The sequence below is a fragment of the Pezoporus wallicus genome, unplaced genomic scaffold, assembly GCF_028554395.1.
Source record: "Pezoporus wallicus isolate ANWC-B61680 ecotype Strahan unplaced genomic scaffold, APGP_CSIRO_Pwel_v1 scaffold_2617, whole genome shotgun sequence".
Classification (NCBI taxonomy): Eukaryota; Metazoa; Chordata; class Aves; order Psittaciformes; family Psittacidae; genus Pezoporus; species Pezoporus wallicus.
Genome location: NW_026637592.1, coordinates 1,572,379 through 1,598,411, shown reverse-complemented (window position 1 = coordinate 1,598,411; position 26,033 = coordinate 1,572,379). Strand labels below are relative to the sequence as shown.

Here is a 26,033-nt window from a genome sequence, read left to right as displayed (position 1 = left end):
TGCTTCTGTTGCAACAGAGTAAACTGAAATCCTATGGCTCCAGCATGCAACGATAATTCATTCCAACATTTAGAGGTAATTTTTTTTATCCATGAAAAATATCAATATTTCAGAGTTTTGATGTCACATCAGATACCTTTTGGCAAACCAGACCTTGAAAATAAAACTCTGGCTTTTGCCTGCTTCAAGTATCACCAGCTTCAACTGTCCATGAATCATGAAAAGAACTCTTTGTTACTTTTTTCCTCAACACAGTAGTCAAGGTTTAATTACAAAGATTAAAATATAACAAGGCCTCACTTCTGGGTCTTGAGAATGAATGTTGTGTTAGTCTCGTCACGTGAAAGTGTTAAATTCTTAGAGACACAGCAAACCTAAGATTCACTGACTTTACTTCATGAGCTGGAATTAAAAAATATCACAGAAAAATCACAACATTCACCTGACACTCTTAAGAGAGGGAACACTGCTGCTATTAAAGACCAGCAGATAAAATACTTTACTCATCAGGAGACAACCCATATACTGAGCAACTGCTTCAGCATTACTGCACAAGAGTTAACTATCTGCTGTATCATGGACTGCAGTGCTAACATAATTAGAGAGGTGGTATGACACACTGCAGAAAGTCTGATAAATTGCATTACAGTTCTGCTGTTGCTACAAATGCCTTAGAGAAATCTTTCTATGCTTTGTTTTCCCCATTATTAAGCAGGGAAAGTGACTGGGTTGTCCTCCATGGGAACATTGTCTTGAGCACTTTAGGGAAAGTTTTGTGAAACTAAGCATATGTAAGTTTGTTATGCATCAGCTAGACTAGGATCCAGAACAATATTCCCCAGCATTTCATGTTCATTCACATAGCTATGAAACCCTTACTCTTACAGCTTTTTTACTTTCTGCCCATTTTACCAGTATGAAAAATCACTTACATGTCTTTAGTTCCTCAGACCCCCTTGGAGAAACCTACACGACATTGTTTCCTCTTCCATTCCTCCAGTACCAAGACCAATGTAAAGGGTATTTTACACAGCACAGTAGTTTGACATTTTCATATTTGAGCTCCTTTAGAACTCCTGAGCAACTATCATCATCCCAACAATTTACTGCTATATGTTTTACCCATTTGTTCTAAAATCATTCTCACTAACATGATAATTTGAAATAATTCCTCCGGCTCATACAGAAAACTTCTTAAGCCCCATGATACTGAGCATCAAACCAAAGAACTCACCTAGCTTTTCTCCCATGGCTTGAGCTTCTTTGCATTTTCTATTACACCCTCACCAGAGTTTTTGGTTCCCCTCAAAGTGCATAAAGAACCCACTTCTTCTGCATGAGGCTATGAAGGATTTTCCCTAGTTTATGGCTTTTTTTGGAGCCATCAAACTTTTAATTAATTAAGCACTGAACAGAACTGCTGCAGGGCTCATCTGCATTGTGCTTCACTTTTCTGAAAGGAACAAAGCTGCTACTAAATACTGTCGTTAGAAAAAACCCTAGGCATGCTGTATTACAAGGAAAAAGAGAAAGAAGAATGAACAAACTATTTTCCAACATACCATGAGAACTGAATCCACTACCCAAACTGTAAATTAGCATCCACATACAGGAAGTACTCAGAGACTGTTCCAAACTGTGAATAAAATATATTTCTCCATAGAGACAAACCCTGGTGTTCTAACTAAAAAAAAGAAGAAAAAGCCCCAAAGCATATTTAATTTCAATAGGTTTTTTTTTTCTACCTAAACATGGCCAATGCAACCTGTCCACCTCCCACAAAAAAAACCTCAAAACCCAGACAAGAAACATAACAAACCAGAACCTGATTTAGGACTTCAGGATTGGGTTCCATACTGTTTTCTCATTGAAGTTTGGCATTACAAGATAACCATTCCAGGGCTGTGACCTTTTGTGCCAAGTTTCAGCCTGAAGCTGAGTTATTAACTGTAACGGGTGGAAAAGTAAGATATTTATAATGGCTCTGGTGGTATAACTTTCATTGAACAGTGTGGATGGAGCTGCTATTAGAAAGACTTCTAAATCGGTGGATGAAATTATAATTTCTGTCATGCAGCACCTTAAGGCAAAGTTTAAAACAATTATTTGTGAATGCTGCAAAGACATTATCTTATAGCATTCTCATCAGTAATACAGCCCCCCCAAACTGATTCAGAGGAGGGAAAACCCACCATGATTCCAATTAAAGACAAACTGCACAGCCTGTATTATATCTTAGGTATCCCACGAGTCTATACTCTAGAAATGCCCCTCTGTCTGATGATAGATATGTGTTAAAATGTTCTCTTGTCTACACAAACTGTTTTTTTGCCCCAGCTTTTTCTTATATGGAGGATAAATAAACAAAATTCGTATTCAACCCAGCACCTGCTGAAACTGTCAGCTGTAGTGTTTGCCATATTTCAATCTAAGCTGAAGCCAGCCAGTCATTTTTATACTGCACAATCCCTACATACTCGAGGACCAGAATTAATGAATTAGCTATTGATTAAATTCCACTCTAGCAAATCCACCGTGGCAAATAAATGAACTACCCAGGGCACATGTAGGCCACGGCCAGACATGTCCTGGCAATCGATCAGTAGTTAGTATTCTTTTGGGATATAAGAACAGCTGATGATAATATGACATGTAGGAAAAGGCAGTGTAGAAACAGAGTCTGTTTCTGGCTGAGCAGATTATAAAGTAGGAAGGCACTTTTGATCCTTTTGCATTCATGGGTTATGACATATTTAGTCTATACATAATAGCAGAAACACACATAAGTATTTGCAGGACAGACAATACAGAAAAAGGCATACAGAAGTTAAAGCCAAGGGCAAAAGATGAGATCCTGAACTGAGTTCGTATCAATCAAACAAGCTTTGACTATATCTGTATGTGTGACAGAAAAATAGCAATCTTAATTTCATCCTTATACAGAGATAAATGCTGAATTTAAGCTAAATATAGTCATGATGAACAGCAAACCAAAGTCCTTAAGAGACTGAAGAAGCAAGTCCATTTGCTGGCCATTTCTGAAGTCTCAGATGCTAGATTTTTGTTGTTTAATTTAAAAAAAAAAAAAAAATCCTTTCTAGAAAAGAAACACTGCTAATGGGCATACTCTACCAGAAATGAAATAAAATCACATGAACAACGTCATAAACAGGGGAGGCAAACTGTTTTATTGTTGGGGTAATTCTGAAAAATGCATTATAGAGCTTAGTTTTAGTCTGCATTTGGAAGATATTAACTACCAAAGAATCACTGTATATGTTACCATTTGGCTGCTTCTAAGGACTGCAAATCTGAACCTCCCTCTACAATTTAGAAGCTTGCCAATGCCTGTGGATGTAGTGAATAGGCAGATTGCAAACAGTGGTTCAAGGAGACATAGATATGCATGACTTTTAAGATAGTTTATTAATACTTACTGTTGTGATAGGTGAGTTTTTTTACCCACAATTATTCTAAGTTTCCGTTATCAGCATTGCATTGCTCCCTGCGCATTAATCTTCCTCTTCTTAACTGACAGCAAAATGTGATAATTTTCATTCCCCTGCACTTCTCTTAACTACTGCCATTTATGCTTTATTTATTATCACAGCATAGTGACACCCAAATGGGTATGTACAATCAACCAAGGGTGAGATTTCTTCCATTACTCTTTTGGCCAAGAATTCTAAAACCAAAAATAACAGCTATGAATGTTTTTTTTGCAAAATGTATTCATAATTCTTTTATGCACCTTACTCAATTGAGAAAAGACAACCTGGAATCCTGGTCCCTGTTCCCGCTACAAATTCCTCTGATATATGAAAAACACCTATAGCATAGTACCTTGAGCCAATTACGTGAATAATGGGTGCTGACAGCTGCTTTGGCTCATCTTCCACAGTTGTTATCTGGGTCCCATTAGTCCTCGCACAGGCATACATTGTGCAGACTTCAATCTGATGAAGAAGAACATGAGTTTTACATACTCAGCTGCAGAAATTATTTAGCTCTGCTACAGTTTAGACTTCTCTCTTCACCCACAACTTTATTCTTTTCCATTTGACAGATTCCATACAGCCAGAAAAACAATGCAGCTTTGCAGTATACTGCACTGTATCACACTGTATCACACCATTTTCAAAACAAGGGTACATGCAGCCCTCTGGCACCAATTGCTGGTGTCTATTAGCACCAACAGAATTGCAGTGAATTTGTTTTTCTGCATGTATATGTAGAATCTGGCACATAATAATAAAAAAAGTTACTTTGATTTGGGGCCTTGAGTAAGTTTATTATGCCTACCATATATTCTGACATAAATATAACTTTTCCTTCATATTTTCTATTCCTTCATGTCTATTCTGGAAAATTAAAAGTGCAAAATGCAAACAGGAATCATACACTTTGTTATTAAAAATGCCAGAGAACTAAAACTTTATTCCTTCAATTCTCAGGATTAAACTAAGTAGAGGCAAAGTGAAATAGCTAGTGAAGGGTGGTAACCTTGTTTGTATTGTTAACAGATAAGTTACTCAAAATAATAGAGCACAAAGTATGAAAGATAATGCAGAAAGATTACCAGTGAGGCACATATGCATTGAAAGTAACATAGCTTCTAGAACAAGAAAAAGAATCAAAAGAAAATAAACCCAAACCCCAGTTTATTTTGGTTTTACTTATTACACTGATGCAAACATAAAGCCCAGTATAAAGACTTGGAAAGCAGAAGAGAAGAATAATTAACATCTCAAGCAACAGAAGGTGGCCATGGTAAATTAATATAGAGGGTCTATAAGTGAGGCAGTGCATTGGATTTGCATTGTTATTGAGAAAAGACAAATGTGTTTCCAAGTGGCATTCAGCAAGTCATATGTGTATTCATGGATGGAGGTTTGCTGTTTCAGAGGGGCTGGAACACAGAAATCTGTTATGGTGTGCCTGTCTGTGATACGTATTTATGTGGTAATGGGATGCGCAGTTTCAGAATGAAGTATGTGTGGTACTACTAAGTTTTCTCATATATAATGCAAACGAAACCTGAATTAAATAGGCATATTTACAATTAAGTGTCAAACTACATTTCTCGAATATATTAATATAATTTAGGGATAGAAAGTTTTTTTTCTATTAATCTGCACAGAGTATTTTGCCTTTTGTTAGATATATGAATAGAGAGGCAAAGATAGAAAAAGGGAAAAGCAAAGGAAAAAATACTGTACTTTTTAACAGCATAAAAAGTACTACTGTGATTTCAGAGATTAGCTGCACTTACTCCTTAGAAGGATAAGGAGAAAATAAATGATAAAAGGATGACAAACGCAACATCATTATTTCTCTGTGCTGATATATTATGCATGCCTGATGTTTTTAAAACAATTGTAATTTTCTTTTAATGAGTAGGAGTAGAATCTTTGCCTCTTTTGTAATATATGTTGGAGCTTTGCTCATGTAGCACAGATCATTTAGGGGAAAGTAAATGGAGTTTTGATGGTTTAAAAAAGATAATGGAAATTTGTATTTTTCTTTGTGTACACACACCTAAAATATACTGAAAACACATCTATGCCTTGTATGTATCTGCACACAAACATCAGTGCAAATATATGCCCATCTATGTAAAGAAATTCATGAAACAGTATTCTGCTTGGGAATACACATATTTTATGTAAACCTGAAGTATATTACATAACTCAGAAAAGACATTCTAACCTGTATATCATAGACAGTGAATGGAGACAAATCTGCTAAAAGGAGGGAGCCCGGCTCATTCATTCCAGTCTTGTACTGCTTATTATTCACATAGATAGAGTACTCTGTGACCACACCATTTGGGTTTGAAGGTGATGTCCAGATGACATGTACAGCTGTACTGTTGATGATGACAACCTCTGGAGGGAACATGCCCTCAGGCTCTAGAAATGAAAGAAGAAACAGAATAAACTCCAGCTGTCTCTGAAAAAGCACTTGTTTAACCAAATGCAGATTAGTAGTTAGGTTTAGCAAAGGGTTCACTGCTTATCTGCTTGCCTCTGATGAAGTTATCACAGTCTGTAGTCTTCTGTAAATTGACTTATTATACTCTCAGTTAGAAACAATGAGAGCTGATGGCAAAATGCTTTATACAGCAGCATAGTGTCAATCATCAGCAGTATGTGACCAGTGAGATATGATGATAAATTATTCACCCATCTGCACTTCCAACATACAAATAGTATTTTTTATGTCTGCCCCAATTGCAATTCTTAAAAAAAAAGCGGAAAGAAAAAAAAAAGAGGAAAGAGACAAAAAGGAAAAAGAAGAATTTTGCTTTTAAAGAATAACCTAACACCAAAATACTTTATGCCTGCTGGAGCATGACATTATCAGCCTTATAGCTGAAGCAATATGAAGCAATATGCAATACTGTCATTATGTAAATGGCGGTGAATGTTGATTACTATAGGTAATGATGAAGTCTAACACTTAAAAAAAAAACCCCCACAACACCTCCCTTAGAATGAAATTACATAGTTTTCTAAGCATGTCAGAAAGAACCATGCAAAATCCTTTTTTTATCATATGAACAAGTTGAAAAATTGCCATTACTATCAATTCTATTTTATAAACAAAAGGTGCTGACCTTTGGCATCAGAAAAGAAATGGAATTCTCACTTAAAGTGCTTTGCTAATGACCTGGAACACTTGCTTCTGAGGTAATGATATTATAATGTTTATAATGAGACTTTATAAAGCAAAAAAAGATTAGAAAGAACATTCTAAACACATTTCTGATGCACAAGTTTTTACTTTTTATTTTATCCTTAACCTCCCCCCACCCCACATTTGCCCACTGGCATAGAAATGACTCATAAAGAATTTTCTTAGAGGCTGAACTTACACCTAGAGTTTCTGGTGACTCAGGAAAGGCCCTGTGTATGACTGTCATGTCAAAAGCACATCACTTCACAGAGCAAATCTTTTAAAACCCCCATTAATTGTTTCTAAGTTCCATCATTTATTGATATGAACTCAGTTCCAAACTTAGTGCACACAGATAGGAATATGTGGGAGAAGATGAGAAAAAACTGGGTTAGTATCTGCTATTAGAGCTTTTGCTTCTGTCTCAGTGGGACTATTTATTGATCTGACGACAACCAGCACTTAAGCATTTTAGCCTTTACTTCTTTTACACTGTAAATTTTATAATTGAAGGATGACTGACCTCAATCCTAACAAAAATCAATCAATTTAATTCTCAGATTTTAAACCAAGCCATAGTCATGGCTAACCAACCTCCATCTGAGGTAGTCACATGCACAACGTCACTGTTGATGCTGTGGGCCCCATTAAAAACTTCAAAATATATCTCATACTCCGTGTTGGGCTGCAAATCACCTATGACTGTAAAGTTTACATCAGCCTGGATCTTTAGAGATCTTCCATCATCAGTAGAATTCAAGAAGAGGGTGTAATATGCAACATCTCCTTGCAAATCTTGTAGTGCTAAGAAAGGAAAAACATTGGGAAATCAACTGGGAAATCTTCAGTCAGCAAGGTTGTTATCAGCAACATTTACTATGAAGTAAAAAACAAATTTCATGCAGACCCCCTTTAAAAAAAAAAAAAAGGCACAGATTCCATCAAGTGCCTTCAATTTCACCCTTATAAGAAGTGATGCTCTTTCAAACTTGTCAAAATCATTAAAATCATTCTAATACTGGAGAAAGCTTCCTTTCTTAGAAATCCCCTTGATGACAATGGAATCTGTGAAGTAAACAAATTAATAGGTGAAACCCACTGCTAGCAGTACTGTGACGCTTGCCACTGCGAGAGGATAACTTCAGCCAGATAGAAGGAAGAAAGCAAATGAGATTTTCCTCTAACTATGAATAAGGGGCAAGTGCCTATGCCTTAAATTATAGCTACATTCAACTTCATACGGATGGCCTTTTGGCCATAGTGAAAATCAAAACCCACACGTTACAGAATGGATGAGGTTGGAAGAGACCACTGGAGGTCATCTAGTCCAACCTTGCTCAAGCAGGGTCACCTACAGCACATTGCTCAGGATTGTATCCTGATGGCTCTTGAATATCTTCAGGGAAGGAGACTCCACAACCTCTCTGGGCACCTATTCTAATGCTCAGTCATGCTCACAGTAAAGTTCCTCCTCATGGGCAGGTGGAATTTCCTGTGGTTTAGTTTACATCCATTGTCTCTTGTCTTATCACCTGGCATGACCAAGAAGAGTCTGGCCTCATCCTCTTGACATCCTCTCTTCAGATACTTATATACTTTGATCTGTCCCCCCCCTGCACCAAGCCTTCTCTTCTTTAGGCTGAACAGACCCAGCTCCCTCAACCTTTCCTCACAGGAGAGATGCTCCAGACCCTTAATCATTCTAGTAGCCCTTCACTGGACTTGCTCCAGGAGCTCCATGTCTCTCTTGTCCTGGGGAACCTAGAACTGGACACAGTATATGTGTTATTTCAGAACAAGCATGATAGTATCATCTATGTGTAAAGCTGCAATATACTCAGAAGCATTATATTTACAGGAGAAAAAAACAGCTCCTCATGTTTCTTCCTAAAATGTGTTTTGCCCAGCACTAGCTCCCCCAGAGAAAAGAAAATACTACAAATACTACAATTTTCTGGCTACACAGGGAAGGACATTCACTGGTCTGAGATGGTGGATAAACAAAGATTCCAGTCAAGCCTTGCTTCTTCATTTTAGTAACCCAGATGTAGTCTGTTATCTGATCTGTACTTTGCCAGACAGTTTGGATCTGATCAAATGCAACTGCTTTTCCAGTAGACATCAAGATTAAAAGAATAATTAAGACAAAACCTTTAAGCATTAATACATATTGCTTTAGATGGCACACTGCACCACTGAACAGCATTCAGCTGGCTGGGAAAGAGCATTTATAAAAGCCAAAAGCATTTAGACTTTTCAGATATAATAATACACAGTTTTGTCATGGAAATTTTTAATCAAGAATATGTTATTTTTAAGTGGTGCAGATACAAGACCTAAATACTTCAGTAGGTTTTCCAGAAAAAAGAAAGATAGCAAGGCAACTTACATTAAGGACTCCCAAGTTCTCAGAGAAAATAAGAAAGCCATTTGAAAATTACTATTGATAACAAAAATGAAACATGGGTATATAAAATAATTACAATGCTTATTGCATTACAATGCTTATTGCATTACATGAGAAGTAATACAATACATAAGGTATCACAGTATCACAGTATGCTAGAGATTGGAAGGGACCTGGAAAGATCATCTAGTTCAATCCCCCTGCCAGAGCAGGAACACCTAGATAAGGTTACACAGGAATGTGTCCAGGTGGGTTTTGAATGTCTCCAGGGAAGGAGACTCCACAACCTCCCTGGGCAGCCTGTTCCAGTGTTCCGTCACCCTCACTGAGAAGAAGTTTCTTCTCAAGTTTAAGTGGAACCTCTTGTGTTCCAGTTTGTACCCATTACCCCTTGTCCTGTCATTGTTTGCCACTGAGTAGAGCCTGGCTCCATCCTCGTGACACTCCCCCTTTATATATTTATATACACTAATAAGGTCACCCCTCAGTCTCCTCCAAACTATAGAGACCCAGCTCCCTCAGTCTTTCCTCATAAGGGAGATGCTCCACTCCCTTAATCATCTTTGTTGCCCTGCACTGGACTCTCTCCAGCAGCTCCCTGTCCTTCTTGAACTGAGGGGCCCAGAACTGGACACAATATTCCAGATGCGGTCTCACCAGGGCAGAGTAGAGGGGAAGGAGGACCTCTCTCGACCTACTAACCACCCCCCTTCTAATACACCCCAGGATGCCATTGGCCTTCTTAGCCACAAGGGCACAGTGTTGGCTCATGGTCATCCTGTCGTCCACTAGGACCCCCAGGTCCCTCTTCCCTACACTGCTCTCTAACAGGTCATTCCCCAACCTATACTGGAACCTGGGGTTGTTCCTGCCCAGATGCAGGACTCTACACTTTCCCTTGTTATATTTCATCAAGTTATTCCCTGCCCAACTCTCCAGCCTGTCCAGGTCTCGCTGGATGGCAGCACAGCCTTCTGGCGTGTCAGCCACTCCTCCCAGCTTAGTGTCATCAGCAAACTTGCTGATAGTACACTCAATTCCCTCATCTAAATCATTGATGAATATATTAAATAATACCGGTCCCAGTACTGACCCTTGAGGCACTCCACTAGTTACAGGCCTCCAACTAGACTCAGCCCCATAGACTACAACTCTCTGGCTTCTCTCCCTCAGCCAGTTCACAGTCCACCTCACTACCTGATCATCCAGACGAACTTAAATAATAAATGGCCTCATCTTAGTGTTTAACCTTTGCATTGACAAACACACATGGAAGAAATTTCTAAGGTATGAATGAAAATAAAACCAGATTGCATTACCTACATCTAGAAGTTCAGGGGTTTAGATTACTAAGGTAACGAAACTTCAGTGACCTGCTTCAGATCTATTACAATCAGTTTTTGTAAGAATGCTTACTGTAGGCATGCAATTATAAAATAAGGAGACTATATTTGCTGCAATTCAGCACCCAGTCCTTATAAAATCATTTGCACTTAAGTCATGAAGAGCTTCCCTGTTGCTGCATTAGCAAAGTAACTAGCGTAATTGACTAAATTCATTTTAAGGAACAGAGCAAAATGAGAGAGAAAGGGGATCTTCTCATCCTGAAGGAATATAAATTTTTATACGAAGAGATGAAAACCACCACAAATACAATAGGATTGTGTGTACTGCTTTAGAGATTTCTCATGAGTTTGCACTAACTATTTCTTCACTCCCACTATTCTCATTCTGCAGAAATGGCATATAATAAATATGAACATGACTGAGAAATAGCAAAATGTGCAGATTTTTTTCCCCATTTCTTCTTTCTCCTTTCAAGGACACTTAGGTATATTATAAATCAAGACAAGGACTGTGTTTCATATGAGAGCAAGGAAGAGTAACATAAGTGATGGCATGTTAACATCTAGTTACTGGAATAAATACTAAGCACACTTACTTGGTTTTGACCATTCCACTTCTACAGCAGTATGATTAACAGCACGTGCAATGAGGATGCTTCCTTTCTCTGGTAATCCTGCTAATGTAGTAGCTATCACTTCTTCGCTTGATGTATATCCTACCTTGTTGTGCACTATGAGCTTGTACTCGTATGTTGTGTACCTGAGACATTTAAACAATAATTAAACGGAACAAAAGATAGAGATGTAGAAAACATTTGCTGTGAACCTTTCCCTGTGCCAAACTTTTGCTGTTTCTTGCCCTGCCCTGGTCTGAAAAATTCAGCTGCAATGGTCTGCACCAATGAAGACTCTACAAAAGGGTTCTATTTTTCTGCAATAATTCAGCGTGGTTAGCATGGTAACAAAAATAAAACACATTATTTCACTTCTTCCTAGCTGTAGCTTCTGAGGTGCTGAGAGATTATAGCTCAGTTCAATATGTAATTACAGCAGTGGCAACCTGCCAAAATTTGGATCAGAATTTAATCAAATGAGGCTTTTTTCCTCTTTTGGGAAACCCATTGATTTTAACTTGCAGAGTCTCATTTTCAAAAGGGATTCACCACACAGCCAGGACTCTCCCACAACTAAACATCATTAAAAAAGTGCCTTAAGAATGTAAACTCATTTAATAAAGTCATTTTCATCTGAGCTGTGTATAGTTAATAGATTTATTAAATACTTTATATATATTTAGTAAATAAAGTGACTGTCACTCCATAATTTCTTCTTTATACCAAGAGGCATATTAATGTATATTAAGTGGGATTTCACAATCTAACATATAATTTCATCATAAAAACCCTCACACAAAACCATGCAAATACAGAATCATCAAAGATTCACTGAGGCTGCAGTACTTTGGGATAAACATCTACATTAAGGAACACGCAGCAAATGCTTACTATTTAGATATCTCACCATAAAAGGAAAGTCATAGTGTATATTTACTTCTACTTTTTCTTTTAACTGCTTTACTGTATAACCCCATATTATGCAATGATCAAGAGTGATTTTCAAAAAAGCTAAGCTATAACAGTCTCACCAAGAATAAAGCCAGCTAATGGAAGCTAATTGGCTCCAACTGTCACTATAAGCATGGTAGAATGGTGATGATATATATATATATATATATATATATATAAAAACACCTTATTTTCCACTTATTATTTTTGGTTGCTTGCAAACATACAGTATTTTCCTGGACACTGTAGCAAAAATGCACAGTATCTAGCTCTGCAATTTAATGATGAGACTTTAAGATTCATTTTTTATTCATATTTTCAAAGATTAAAATAAGTTTGGCTTTAGTCTACTAGAAATGAAGATGCCATCTGAAAAAAAGTCATTGCAAACATAGACTTCTGTCAGGAATATAATAAAATCTCAGTAATTCTGAAACATGCCTAAAGTATGATACAAATAAAAATAGACACTGATATACAGGTTTTCTTTCTGTGAAAAACAAAGGTTGAGTATCTCTGCAGTACCTTCCCTCCACCCACAAATGCATCCCAAGTTGTTGACTGCAAAAACACAACTGCAGGTTGCAGAACCCTCCACAAAAGAAGTGTTCAGGTGTGTCCAAGGGTTAGGCACACTTTTTTGGTCATAGCTCATTCAACCAAAAAGGTCATTGTGCCTAATGACTTGTCACTAAGGCCCTTTCAGAATTTATTGCCCTCTCTAAACTGCTAACATAACTGCTGCACACATCAGTGCTGCTGAAATGAGCTAAACTAAAACTAAAGGAAACTGTATGCAAAACTTAAACGTGGCTGAAAGAATTGGGCAGGATCGGGCAATTGCATGTCAGCTATTGCAATGGATGAAAATGAGCAGTGACTTTCACCAAGTAGGTAGTGGAAAACCAGAAGCAGTAGCCCTTGGCTTGGTTCAGTCTATATAACAGTCACAATTAGAGGCCATATTCTGCTGGTTCATATTCTGCTCAGCAGGGATGCTCACACAGCTTTTATCATAACAAGTAGATATTTGAAGGGTAATGATTGACCGCAGTCCTCATAAACCACACCAAAGCACAGAGAACACACACTTCCTGAGACCATCCATGAATGTTTCTCAAACAGTGTAGAATCCATGTTGACATTCCTATTACAGGTTCTTAATATGTGCATTTGCTTGCTTCATGCGTGGTAGCCTTGACTTTGAGATGCAAGAAACTAAGGTTGATCAAGAGCAACTGTCTTGCTCTATACAACACAGTGGGTCTGTTTCGTACTGAGAAACAGAACTCACCCTCCATTTCCCCACTCTCAACACTCTGCATTTAACTATCATGAAGCTAACACAAAGCTGCCCTTAAATTAGACCTGCTGAGAGTGTGATGAATACTCTTCTTGACTTTGGAGATATTAAAATAATTTTTAATCTGCACTTTTAAAGCCAGATAAGAAAAACAATGCTGAAACAAGTTTCAAATGTTTTCCAGCTAGGACTTCTCAAACAGCCATTCTGCCTCTGATATGACTTTGCCAACACACAAATCTAGAGCGTATGGACACATGAATCTAAATGGTTTGACTGCATGAGCATATCAATGTTAAAATTTCACAAGATCTCTATTTTCATTTTTTTTTCAGAGCAAAACAATATGAGTTAAGAATGACAGACTAATAATAAATGCCTGCATATGAGAATGATTAATACCAAAGATGATGACAAAAAATATTTCATTACATAATTAATATGTCACTACATAAAGACACGAGAAATACATTGAACTATTAAACATACACTATACAAAATGCCAGCGTTTGTTTTTATAGTTTTTGTAATCTCACCTGCTAAGACCCTTATCTTCGTAAAAGCACTGAGTTCCTGAGTAAATATTGTGCCACAGATTTAAATCTTCAGGGGGATTTGATGCAAGTGGTTGCTGGATTTTACGTCTCAGGAGCTCATATCTAACACAAAAGACAAGCAGAACACTGGGATTATCTCAACTAATGTTATTACACAAAAAAAAAAAAAAACACACAGATTTTTTTAAAGGCACACATCATATTGTTTTTACAGCTGTAAACTTTCTGAGATAAACATTCTTTTTAATGTTTCATGATTTAAAAAATTCAATTACTTAAACTACTTTGCAAATGGAAAATTAAGCATTTCCATTTGAAAAAAATTAGTGCATTTAATGATTTACAGATGCTATGAAGATCAAGCCCAAGCAGCCCAGTAACAGTCAAGTCTCATGCAGACTTGACTGATGCCATCTGATATGCACAGACAGCTCCAGAATCTGAAACGACAATGTCTCTTTCTTGCAAATGTGCCAAAACATATAGCATTGTTATTATTATTTTACTGGCAATAGCAACTTAAGTGTGAATTTGTGTTTAACATGTTTGCAAATAACCACAGTGTAAATTATGGGTGGCAAACAGGCATAGAATGAGTTAACTGTTCGATCCATCTGTAGACCTTAGCAAGGCACCTTTGTGTTTGGGTTGACACTCGTGATGTGAGCTTGAAACACCAAACTGTTTCATCCTTGTTTTAATTAGTATCTGAAGCTGCATTCCTGTCTCTGTTCCAAACAGCAGGTCAGCTAAAGCCCATCTTTCATCAGGTCAACCATGAGATTGCCTGATTTGGAAAACATGCCTTCTGCCCATTCTGCCTACTCACTTTTCATTATCTTTCATATAAAACCATTACGGAATTTACAAAGCACTTAATGCTTGCACAAACTAATATATTTTGCATGTCCTAATCATTCTAGGGATTACATATAAAACTATATTCTAAAGGAAAGAATATTATATAGCTTTGTTCAAAAATATTTAGGATTCTTCTTCTTAATTATATTTCACAAGACTTTTAAAACAGGTTTTTTGTTTCAGTTTGATGGTGGCATTTTCTTTGTATGACACCAAATGTTTGTACTCTTCCTATCAGTTACAGAACCAGCCTCAAGTTGCTTTCAATGGTGAGCTGTGGTTTTAATTAAACTACCATTACAACACTGTTTCCACTGATGCCCAGCAAAATAGGTCATATGCATGTCTATTCACTTAAATACACAATGTGATTCTCTGAAGTGCTGCTGTGGATCATCTCTTCCCCACCCCTCCATTTTGGAACAGTGCTACTGTTCAATTCCAGCCAAAAGTATATGGATTCTAAGGAAGATCTTAAAGACTCTCATTTTAAGCACTTATTTGTGAAAATGTTTCCTTCTGTGTTCAAGCATTCTGCAGAATGCTTTGGAGTGTGTTGCCTTGCCATTCCAATGATTTTTCTGACCACTGGCTTTATCTGTTAAGTCGACATTTATCTTTTTTATGTTAAGATCATCTCCAATCAGATGAGGAAATGTTGGACAATACTATTCCAGATTTGAGACTCTGAATTAAGAGGGTATTTAATAGTTACTGCATACAGTAATTTTGCATTGCTTCAAAACCGGAAATCAACCAAGAAGCTGTCCCTTCAGTCTGGGGAATGATCAACAGGAACAAACAGGCATTGTTTCATTGACCTAAGTGATGCCAAACAAAATTACTGTGGAAGTTAGGAGTACTACCTCAAAAATTAAACAGTAAAAACTAATTAAACTCCAACTCTACCAAATCATTCAAATGACCTATCCCAAGAAGAAGTTCCCACGAGTTGTTCATCAGTGTCAAAAGAGCCCAAAGACAGACCTTTGCAGTTTTATTAGGAACGATCCTGTCATATTCTGTCCAATATATTCCATAGACAAGTCACGAGAAACACTGAATGGTGATCATGTGTAAATCACCCCCACTGGCAGCTGCTGTTGCTACTCTGTTTGCTGCAGACTTCTTGCTCCATCATGCTGTACAGAGCAGCTGCTTCAGTGGTTGTTCTTGTTGAGGACAGCATGGCACACCATGAAGGAAATGAAGTCTGTAGCTGTAGGTTGTGCTGAATTACTTCAATAATCTATGGTAAAATGGTCATGTTGTTAACCCCAGAATAACAGGGATTGCTTTTCAAAAACTTCAAATTTTACTAGAGAGCAATCCTCATTTCATTCAGTTGCAGTGTGCCCTAATTAAGCCTGAAGAAAGAGTCAAGCTACTGTGCTGTAATAACATATGCAACTGAAACAGCATTATACGATAATTATTGAACCCATCAGTGCATCTAGAAGAGAGCTACTAACCAGAGCATATGGAGCACAGGGATATAATTCCATGCACAATGCTTCACAATATGTTAAACTTCTAGAATGAAAGATTTGTTTGACATTTTGAATCATGTATATATAAAAATACATTTGGCTTTATAAATCTTCATGCGTTCAGATATATGTTTAATGTAGATATTTGCTCACACACACACTGAGAAGTCAACAGATTCAAGCAATCTGTTGATGTCATCACAGCATTCCAGACAAGTCTCAGAGGAGATGCCTTTCCATGGTTCCTGTGGTGACATTCAGTCTGCTGTACCCAGAACTCCCTTGCCTTTGCCATTTTCTGCTTTGCCCCCAGACTTGTGGCATTTTAGCTTCCATTTTACCCACACACTCTCTAATTTGTGATTTATTAAACAGTTAAATTTTGAAGATTATTCCATGTTATCACACTTCCAAATGGTCACTTTATGTGGAATAACCTATATAGAGTATTGAATACTGGATGTGGTAAATACTTATGTTCACAGAGATCCCATACTTGTAATTTTGTTGGTGCAATGTTGCCTGAACTTGTCACCAAAAAGTGGCTGATGCTGCAGCCCAAAACAGTTACGACCTTGCAAATGTTACAGCACTGATTTGAAAGAAACAGAGCCTTCCTGTACAGACAGCACACTTAAATAATCCCAACTCTGTAAATTCAAAACAATTCAAAGCTCACACTACTATCTGCCTCTAGACATACCCACTTTCCATGAGTCTATTCATTGACTCCTGAACCCTAACGAGGAACTTCAAGAAATCAAAAATTAACTATCACATCATAAAGTTTGCACACTCAAAATTTTCTGAGTCAGATTTAGGTAAGGGTAAGAAAATCATGATCTCAGTTGCAACTAAGAGCATACCTCAGATGAGGACCATTTGGCCTTAGTGGTGGTTGCCAAGAAATGGCAATGAAGGATTCGCTGACAGGAGTCACAGACAATGGACTGACCCCTTGAGGAATTGTCGAAGGTGTAGCCACATTTGTAGGCAAACTCTCTGTGCAGCCTCCTAGAAAGCCATCACCTCCAGAGCAAGCTATTACAGTGACTGAATAGTTTGTATAGGGTATAAGATTAGTCACCAAATGACTTAACGTTGATGAAATGTTCCCAGGAATGACAATTCGTGGATCTGGCATGCGAATTTCATAGTTAAGGATTTCCCCATTCTGTATTAGAGGAGGTTTCCATGAGACCTGATAGTGGGAAAAAAGGGGGGAAAAAAAAAATTAAAATAGCTTATTTCTTACAGCCAGAATGCAGATATATAGACACAACATGATACAAAGGGACATGAGTGGGACTTGAAGATGTGCTTTTCCTTCTTCAGCAAAACAGACTTTGTGTATGACCTTACAGAGATTTTATGTTTGAAGGTACATCAGTTAGAAATCTAGCCTCCTTTAATTTTAGAGAGGGTTGCAGTAACAGTTGTAGCCATTGAAAAACCTGCTATTTAGCTTCACCAGTATTTAGCTTCACTCACAATTCTGAGATGTTCAAATGCAGTAGCAAAAGCACACTAGTTACGATAAGTATAACTAATTGCAATTTTTCTTAGAGGGTATTACCATGTATGAGTGGCAGAGTAAAAAGAAATCATACTTTGTGTTTGCACAATTTTCAGCCATATGTAACTATATTAGCTACGATGAGAAATAAGATTTGTCTGTGCTCCTTATATGATGAAATTCCCTTCTATTTTTCAGTAAAAAATTACACTGGTAGGTATCAGACACAAAACAGGCACAATTTTCCATTTTTAGAACTATAAAACTATGCTCAGAAAACTTTATCATAAAAAAATTGGAACTTGCATACGGAATTCATGTTTATATACACATACACAAACACACATACTGCTGTCCTTACTGAGGTTTGACTTTTATTAGACTGTGGTTATGTGGGTTTTTGTTAAAGTTTGGGTTTTTTTAGTTCTCTTTTACTACATATTTATTCTTACCATCTCCAGTGAACAATCACATTGAACCACTGTACCATAAAGTACAAGGAGGTTCAGAATTCTGTTTTAAGGTTTTTTGCCACAGTATCATGACAGACGGGACTTGAGACTGACACGAGGATATGTAACTACATTAAGAACCTCAAAATTTCATAAAGGTATAAGAGCATCTATCAATCCTTCTCTAGGATTTCCTAGGAGTCCCAGTGTAGGAAGTATACTAGCTTTGCTTTGCTCATCCCTAGGACTGTTCCCCTTGTAATTGACCAACTCATCTATAACAATTGTCTCTTTTCCTCACAGGCATGGGATAATTAAGGATTGAATCTAACATTTCAAATAACACAGAAATGGAAAAAAGACAGATGAAGGTATGTGCAGAATAAAATTAACAAAGATAATACTCGAGTGTTAAATAGTAATACCAAGATAACTTCAGTTTCAGTTAAGTTGAGCTTTTTTCTTAATTCTCTTCAGCCTCCAAAGTTAAGTATCTTTAAAAAGGTATATGCACAATTACACGTGGCTGTGGAAACAGAGAAGCCTGATTTATAAAATGATTTTTAAAGGACCCTTGGGGATTAGGAAATGTTATATCTGAGGTATAGAAGGACCTCTTAGGTCTTCAGACTTATAAGAAACCTGGCAGCAAAGTACTGGAGAAAGCTGAAGGATTTTGATAACAGAATCTGGAATACTATTAAACAGAGAGTTAGGAACAGGCTGATCTTGAGTAAAGACAGCACAAATAGGAAAGGCTTAGCTCTGGCTAATTATCAAATCCTGTATTCAGGTTTCTGTCACTTCTGACCTCAAATCAAGATCAAACAAATAAGTAAAATACTATTGATAAAGCAAAGCAAAATTTCACAGAAGGTAGGAATCAATTTTGCACCATTCTCACAGATATTGAGCAAAACTCTCATTCTGAAGTAGTTCATGTGATCTAGCCATAAGCTTAGGAAGTAGAGAACAATGGATGATTAGCACAGAGAACACAAAATGGTTCAAGTGCAAGTATGTGCTGGTTTTGGCTGCTGTAGAGTTAATTTTCTTCATAGTAGCTGGTATGGGGCTGTGTTTTGGATTTGTGCTGGAAACAGTGTTGGTAACTCAGGGATGTTTTAATTATTCCTTGTACAGTGCTTGATTAAACCATGTCTAAGTAGGAAGCATCGGGGCCAGTAAGCTTTCCAATCCCAGCGCTTCTTGTTGCTACCATACAGCACACACTGGGTGTATTGTACATATATGTCACAGAAAGAGGATGATTTGTGTGCTTTTATTCTCAGGGATGTATCTTTGAAGTTGCTGGAAGAAGTACAGAAGACTTTAAGGTCCAACACACTACAGCAAAATCATCAAATCTGTCATTATCAGTGAAAAGAAATGCCCTCTTGTTGCTTAATGCAAGATGACTTCTAATAAAGAACTGTATGTCAAATGCTTGAGAAAACGCCTAGCACGACACTTTTAGAAGAGAAAATTGTCTAAAAAATGTTCTCCTTGTCCCAGATCTTGTCTTATTTCCTGGAAGATAGGAGGAGTTATTTTTCACTTACATCACAGATTAAGCACCTAACTTCTATGCCTAAACCCACAAAGATACTCAAATAGAACTTGCATAAGATTCATTGTATACTGTTACAGTTCCACATAAAAGAACATAAATAACATGAGCTGAACAGACACTGCTCCAGAACCTCAGCTTCTGAGTTTTATGCAGCAAGTGCAATTCCTGTCTCATGAACAGATATGTAGATCACTTATCTCTTTGCTTAGTATTTTTTAAAACTAAATAAGGGGATGACCAAAGATACTCACAGTCACTGCTGTGCACATGACCTGCTTTGAACTACATATGTCACTTGGGAATGATAGGACATGCAGTATCTGACAGACCTCTCTTGTCAAGAGGTGAGAGACTGCCTGACCCATACAGTGTAAAACAAGATGATGGAGAAAGCCTGGTTGACACACACATGGCACTACTGGGCCTCTTCTCCATTTTAATGTGCCAAGGTTTGAGGTAAGAGCTTGGCAATGCATGAAAGCAGGAAAGCTCACTAGCCAGGCTGTGTTGGAAGCAGTAACAGTTTGTTCATTGATTTGAAGCTCAGCACTGAGACCATGAAAGAGGATGCCCATGAGGAAGACAGAATAAGGTAGCTACTGGGAGAGATTAACTGATTCAATGTAATGACTCTGGAAGCTTTCATTTAAAGATCAAAGGACCTTATTTTCTCCACCACAAAATTTAAAGAGACAAAAATTAGCCATTTTCCCCCTATTAACAGTTATAACCTTGGAGTTTTCTGTGAAAAATTGGCACATGAGTAACTTTCTACCAGTTCAGGCCTGATTTCACCAGTCTGATTTTAAATCAGTATGTTTGGCTTTATTTTATTGTCATTTCTCCTATCTATTGCTTGTAACACCTACAAACAGAATGCAATAAATACATTACTGTGAGCTTTTCACTGTTGGTCTCAAAGCACACTGTAAGTCTCAAATTGTAAGTATTATTATTTCTGTTTTACAGATGAAAAGACTAAATCCCAGACTAAATCATGTATCAGAAATAAGCAAAACAGAAGACAAAACCTGGTACCCTAATTCTACATTCCAGCCACTGGACTATAGTCCTCTGCCAATCCCTAGCCTCCGCAAAGGTAGTTGGGAGACGAATTGCCTCATGAATTCTTATCTGTCTTCACAGAAATTACAGCAGGATTCAGTCAAGAGACAGTGTCACACCAGAAAAGCAAATCCTGACAGAGGCTGCTGCAATTATTTCTCATACACTTCGCACATGAATTACCTCCAGCCTCAGAAAGCACTACCACACAATGGCATGATCAAGTTTGCAATAATGGATTGCTACTACAAAAACTTCTAGCAGCACTTTGCTTGAGAGGTGCAAAACCAGACACAGCATTCATTTATGACCCTGAACACCTACAACAAAGCATTCAAGCTATATCAAACCCCCACTGATGCTGATAGTACACCCCACTATGTGAACTGCACCAAATGAGCAAGCTGTGCAAGAAATCACAGTCCTAAAACATGGAAAACCTCTAGTGTGCAAGTTAAAGTTGTTCCTATGGGTGCTGGAGTATTCTAACTCACTCGAGCAGCACTTACGTGGCAAATAAACCAAGGTCTCACTGACCTTAGCAGTATTACAGGGCAGTCTTCACACAAGGATTGATCGCTCCTAAACCATTTCCCCAGTGCACCAGGTGTACCTGCATAAAACTGGAAGTGTGGTGAATAAAATCTAAACTCCTTTTTTCTCCCCAGCATGAAGCCTGTGTGAGTTTACTCCGCTTGCCTTTAGCGTACCATGCCTAGGTATGTTGTTTGTATTCTCAAAATCATGTTCTTGGGCAACTGCAGTCTGAAGCACTTTGAGAATGAAACAGTAACAGCGAAGTTAACCTGGAAGGAAGGAGGGGTCTTCACACACAGTGGTCTGCAGAGGTAACCGCTGAAGGATAGCCTCTCTGTTAGTCACTGACTTCAGTGACCATGGAGTTACTACCATTGCATCCTATGTTCTGTAATCAGAAGCAACCTCACAAGACAGCAAACTTTAACAGGTATGACAAGAAACAACCCCAGAAGATGTGTCGAGAACTGTAATTCCAAATGAATAAAGAAAACACCTTCCTTTTCCTGGATGATATTCAAATTGTAACTAGAGGGTGTATGGCTTTAAATAAGTTAGTGGTATCCATTCCATACAGCTGAAATCTTTCTCCCATGTATTTTAGTCCCAGCCTATTTACAGAACAACAGGCATTTAGCAGTTCACTATCCAGCTTCAGGGCTAATGAAGAACAGAATAAAACTATAAAATAGAGCCTTATTTATCTGTGGTCACTCACTTACACATGCAATTTAGTAGTCAAATTTGAGAAACGCTACAAGAAAATTTTATTGTTCTATACCAGTAAATGATAATCTTCTGCAATGAAAGAGTGCAGACTGAAACTCTTGAAGGTCTGATGACATTGTTCAGTCTGTAAGGTGCAATACTAGCTTTCCCTGCTGCAGGTTCTTCTATACAAAGAAATGAATGCAGCTGAACTGTAAATCAATTATCATCTCTGAGGGCAATAAAAACACAAATAACAATGGAATTAAAAAGTCTACAATCCTCCCTCAGTCAGAGAAATCATGAGGAAATACTTATGGAAAAGAAATAACCCATGGAAAAATCAATGACATGATTTAAATCAATATGAAAAAAAAAATTAATCAGAAGAATGATGATTTGGTGCTTCAGGATCACTACAGCCCTTCATTTCTAGACAGCAACATATATAACATATATTAAGAGAGAAGTCAATTAAATCATCATGATTTTTTATCTAATTAAATTGCAGTAAATTTCTATAACTAACGTTACCATCAAGGATTAGCATGGCACGAGAACTATGTGTCAATGAGGTACTTAGTTCATCCAACCAAGATGAAATCAGTCTCTTCTAACCTATCTGAGCACCAAAAATTTCCTTTCCCCTTGACAGAAACACCAGGATTACCTACAGCTCATGCAACTTACATCTGGAGATGAAGGTTACACAAAGAATGACAGGAAATGGCTAGAGCTTCTTGTCAGTGGTCCAGTTGGTGGCACTGGTCAGCAAGGGAGAACAATAGCAGCAAATATGTGTCAGCAAGTCCTCAGTTAAGCCAATAATCAAGACTACAGCTGCCATCCCCAGGCCAAAGCCCTCAAGTGAAAACCACAGCAGCAAAAGGGAAGTCTTCCTATTGAAAGTTAAAAGGCCAAAGTTGGAGAATTTGCACAGTACAGTGAATTTGGTTCAGCACTCCCAGCCACATAATGCTTTTCCTACATAAAGAACTCCTTTAAGTAATTATTTACTGTATAAACCAGCCTCTCTCTCAAGCCACTCAACCTAGCTACATTCCTGTATGTCATATCAGTGTGAAGTGTGGGATTGAAGCAGCAGAGCAATTGCAACCCTCACAAGAAAATGAAACAATTTCTTTTATACTTCTGTACATTAGGTTATAGCAAATCTTGTGTAACAGGAATAATGTTCATGGCATTGGCATATACTAAATAAAAGGCTTTTGCAGCTGCTGAATTTCTCCACTTCACTTTGGCACTTAATCAGCCACAAAAGCAGTTTATTGCACCGTATACTCCGTTACCATGAACGTTATCAATTCAGCAAATATTAAAAAAATATTATGCAGGTGTCAGAGGAATGGATACTTTAAAAATTATTGACAGCTTTACACTTCCTGTCATACAAAAGAAAGCAAGCTAAATGTTATGGAGAGATATCGGTCCATCTTGATTAAATGTTAAGCACATGCACATCAGAAGTGGCTTTGCCAAGAGTGACCTGCTGTGCTGATATTTTCCTCCTTGCAGAGTATAAGCCCTGGTCTATGAAAATAAGCTGTATATCCAAGTGAGTACTATCCTGGAGCACTTTGAATTCTTCACATTCTCAAATCATTTATATTGATTCTATGACTAAGTAAAGGAATGGAAATACGTTTATCTTTTTTTGTAAATTCCCTCCGTTTTCAGTAGAAGTAAATATTTGTGCTCATGGTTTAGGGATTGGTTGCAATGACAGCTGAAAGCCTCTATTGATTTGCAACCGTGGCTTGGTAAAGGAGCCCTTCACTAATCTTTCCCACAGTGCCTTTCCAATACTTTCCACTCTAACCTGGAAGGACAGCTCTCTCTAGGGCAAGAGGCAATTAAAATCTCCTTCCCAAAGAGATGGCTTGGTTTCCATTCTCTGTTTAAGAGTTACAACCATAGACACTGAATAAGAGCAATGTACAGCACAAGAAGATTGCACAAATTGATCTGAACCCTTTGTAGGTGATCTGCTCAGGAGGGAAATTCTGCTTTTCTGGGGCTCTCATCAGGGTTTAAAGACACCAACACAAAGCAATTCCAAAACAGATTCATCCTATTTCCAGACAAGTAACCTTTCAACCACTAAGTGGCAATCCTTGCACAATACTTTACATTTTAGTCATTGTACCTTTGCAACTAGCATACATCTGGGGTGCAGGGACACAAGGGGTTTTCAGAGCAGCTATTCAGATCTACAGCCTACTTTGAAAGAGCAGAGAAAAAAAAACCAAATAATTTGAAAATAGGTGCTACCTATTCTCCTAGTACATTCACTGTGGCCACAAAACAGCCTCAGCACCACAGCACAGTCCCTGGGTTGTCTCAGAGTCTTACCGCTCTGATGTGAACTTGCCATAAGATTGACAAGAAAAGAAGAATACTACCACTAGTGAGCTCATCCCACTGACAGACATAAGACCAATAAGGAAGATGAAAACACAGCGAACAAACAGAAGAGGAGAAAATGGCTGGCTGGGTGCAGCAAGCCTTATCTGTAATATCTTCAGTGATGAAGTGCAATGAGCTCTTCTCTGCACCTATAACTTTACCTTAATTTTTGGAAGAGATAATTAATAATAATAATACTATTAAAAATAATAGTAATTATAAAAGAGGAAAAAAAATCTCTTGCTGTCCTGGACAATCAAGAGAAATTTTAAGATTTTTAAGAAGTGTTAGGATCTTATAAATCAGAAGGAAAGTAATGTCTCTGCCATGGAATACCCTCTGCACAGGAACCGTACCAAGTATTCACAAGTCTCTCCCAGTTATGATGACTCTTATATTAAACAACTCTAAGTAAAAAAAGCTAGATAAAGTAGAAGAATTTATATCCATATCAGCAAAGGATACCAATACTCTGTACACTGACAGAGAGAATTTTGCTGAGGACAGGTACTCAGAAGAGAGCATATTTGGAAAGGAATATATGTAAGTCACTTTTCTCAATTAGATGCTGCCACCTTCGATTACATTGAACATTTTAACCTAAATATTTAAAATAAAGAAAAATGAATAGCAAAACTGAGTCATGGAAATAAAAACATCCAGACTTCAGCATCTTTGACAAATTAATCTTAACACACCAAACAAATATGTCTCTCCATGTGGAAAAAACCCAAGTATGAGACTACAAGAGCAGCAGTGACACAAAATATGACCACCGCTCATACAGAAGGTCATACACAGTAGACATTAAAGGGCTTTAAAGAACTTTGAATGCTAATGATAAACTGGGGAAGAAGGAGGAAAAAGGAGCATTTGAACTCTTTGGCAGGAAAGGAAAACATTTAAAAAGAATTGTTGTATTGTAATTAAATTATTGCAGAGTGAAGACTGCACAGCCTGATTTCAGGTTTCAAAAGAAATAAATCATCAAACTCACTTTCAGTATTGGTAGATTTACTTAATGTTGGAGCTGAGCAAAAGACAATAAAATTGAAACTAAGCACACACTTCTGATTTCAAGACAAGACATGCGGTAAAGAATGATACGACCTCTGAAAACTCACAGGCTTTTAAAATCAGAACTAGGTGTTGGCTGCACTCAGAGAAAAAAAAAATGGGTAAGATATAAAATTGTTATGCCCTTATCACATTAACTGAAGCATTAAAGGTTGCAGTGACTTCTTTGTGCTCGGAGTTGAAGCCAGTGTGTAAAAGCTCACGCAATAAAATGTGGACATGTGTGCCACTGAGCTAGGGCTACTGTTTACTCAGCATTGCTGCTTCTGGTAAATCCATGAAAAATGCTTTACTATAAATTGTAGTGGATATTAGGATATATCTACAGAGGGCAGAGTCCTGGAAGTGGATCACCCAAATCTTCAATAAGCAGTCTGGTAAATCATCACAATTACTAGTGGTCGATCATTATTAATTCTTACAGCAACCATTGTCTTCATACTGAACTCATTTGATATTAATATGGTGATA

General features: G+C 37.5%; 1 protein-coding gene across 4 annotated transcripts in view; it reads right to left on the bottom strand.

The window, feature by feature from the left end:
- Positions 1 to 26,033, bottom strand: part of USH2A (usherin) — a 372,328-nt gene that overhangs the window by 101,973 nt on the left and 244,322 nt on the right. For all 4 annotated transcript variants that reach the window (XR_008971850.1, XM_057406464.1, XM_057406465.1 and 1 more), the window contains exons 42-47: positions 17,074 to 17,408; positions 13,836 to 13,958; positions 11,028 to 11,191; positions 7,273 to 7,482; positions 5,710 to 5,912; positions 3,844 to 3,956 (exon numbers count right to left, since the gene is read on the bottom strand). Coding sequence is in view for 3 of the 4 variants with exons in the window: in XM_057406464.1 (XP_057262447.1) it covers positions 3,844 to 3,956; positions 5,710 to 5,912; positions 7,273 to 7,482; positions 11,028 to 11,191; positions 13,836 to 13,958; positions 17,074 to 17,408 (1,148 nt within the window). In the remaining variant the exon portion in view is untranslated. The remainder of the gene's footprint in view (positions 1 to 3,843; positions 3,957 to 5,709; positions 5,913 to 7,272; positions 7,483 to 11,027; positions 11,192 to 13,835; positions 13,959 to 17,073; positions 17,409 to 26,033) is intronic.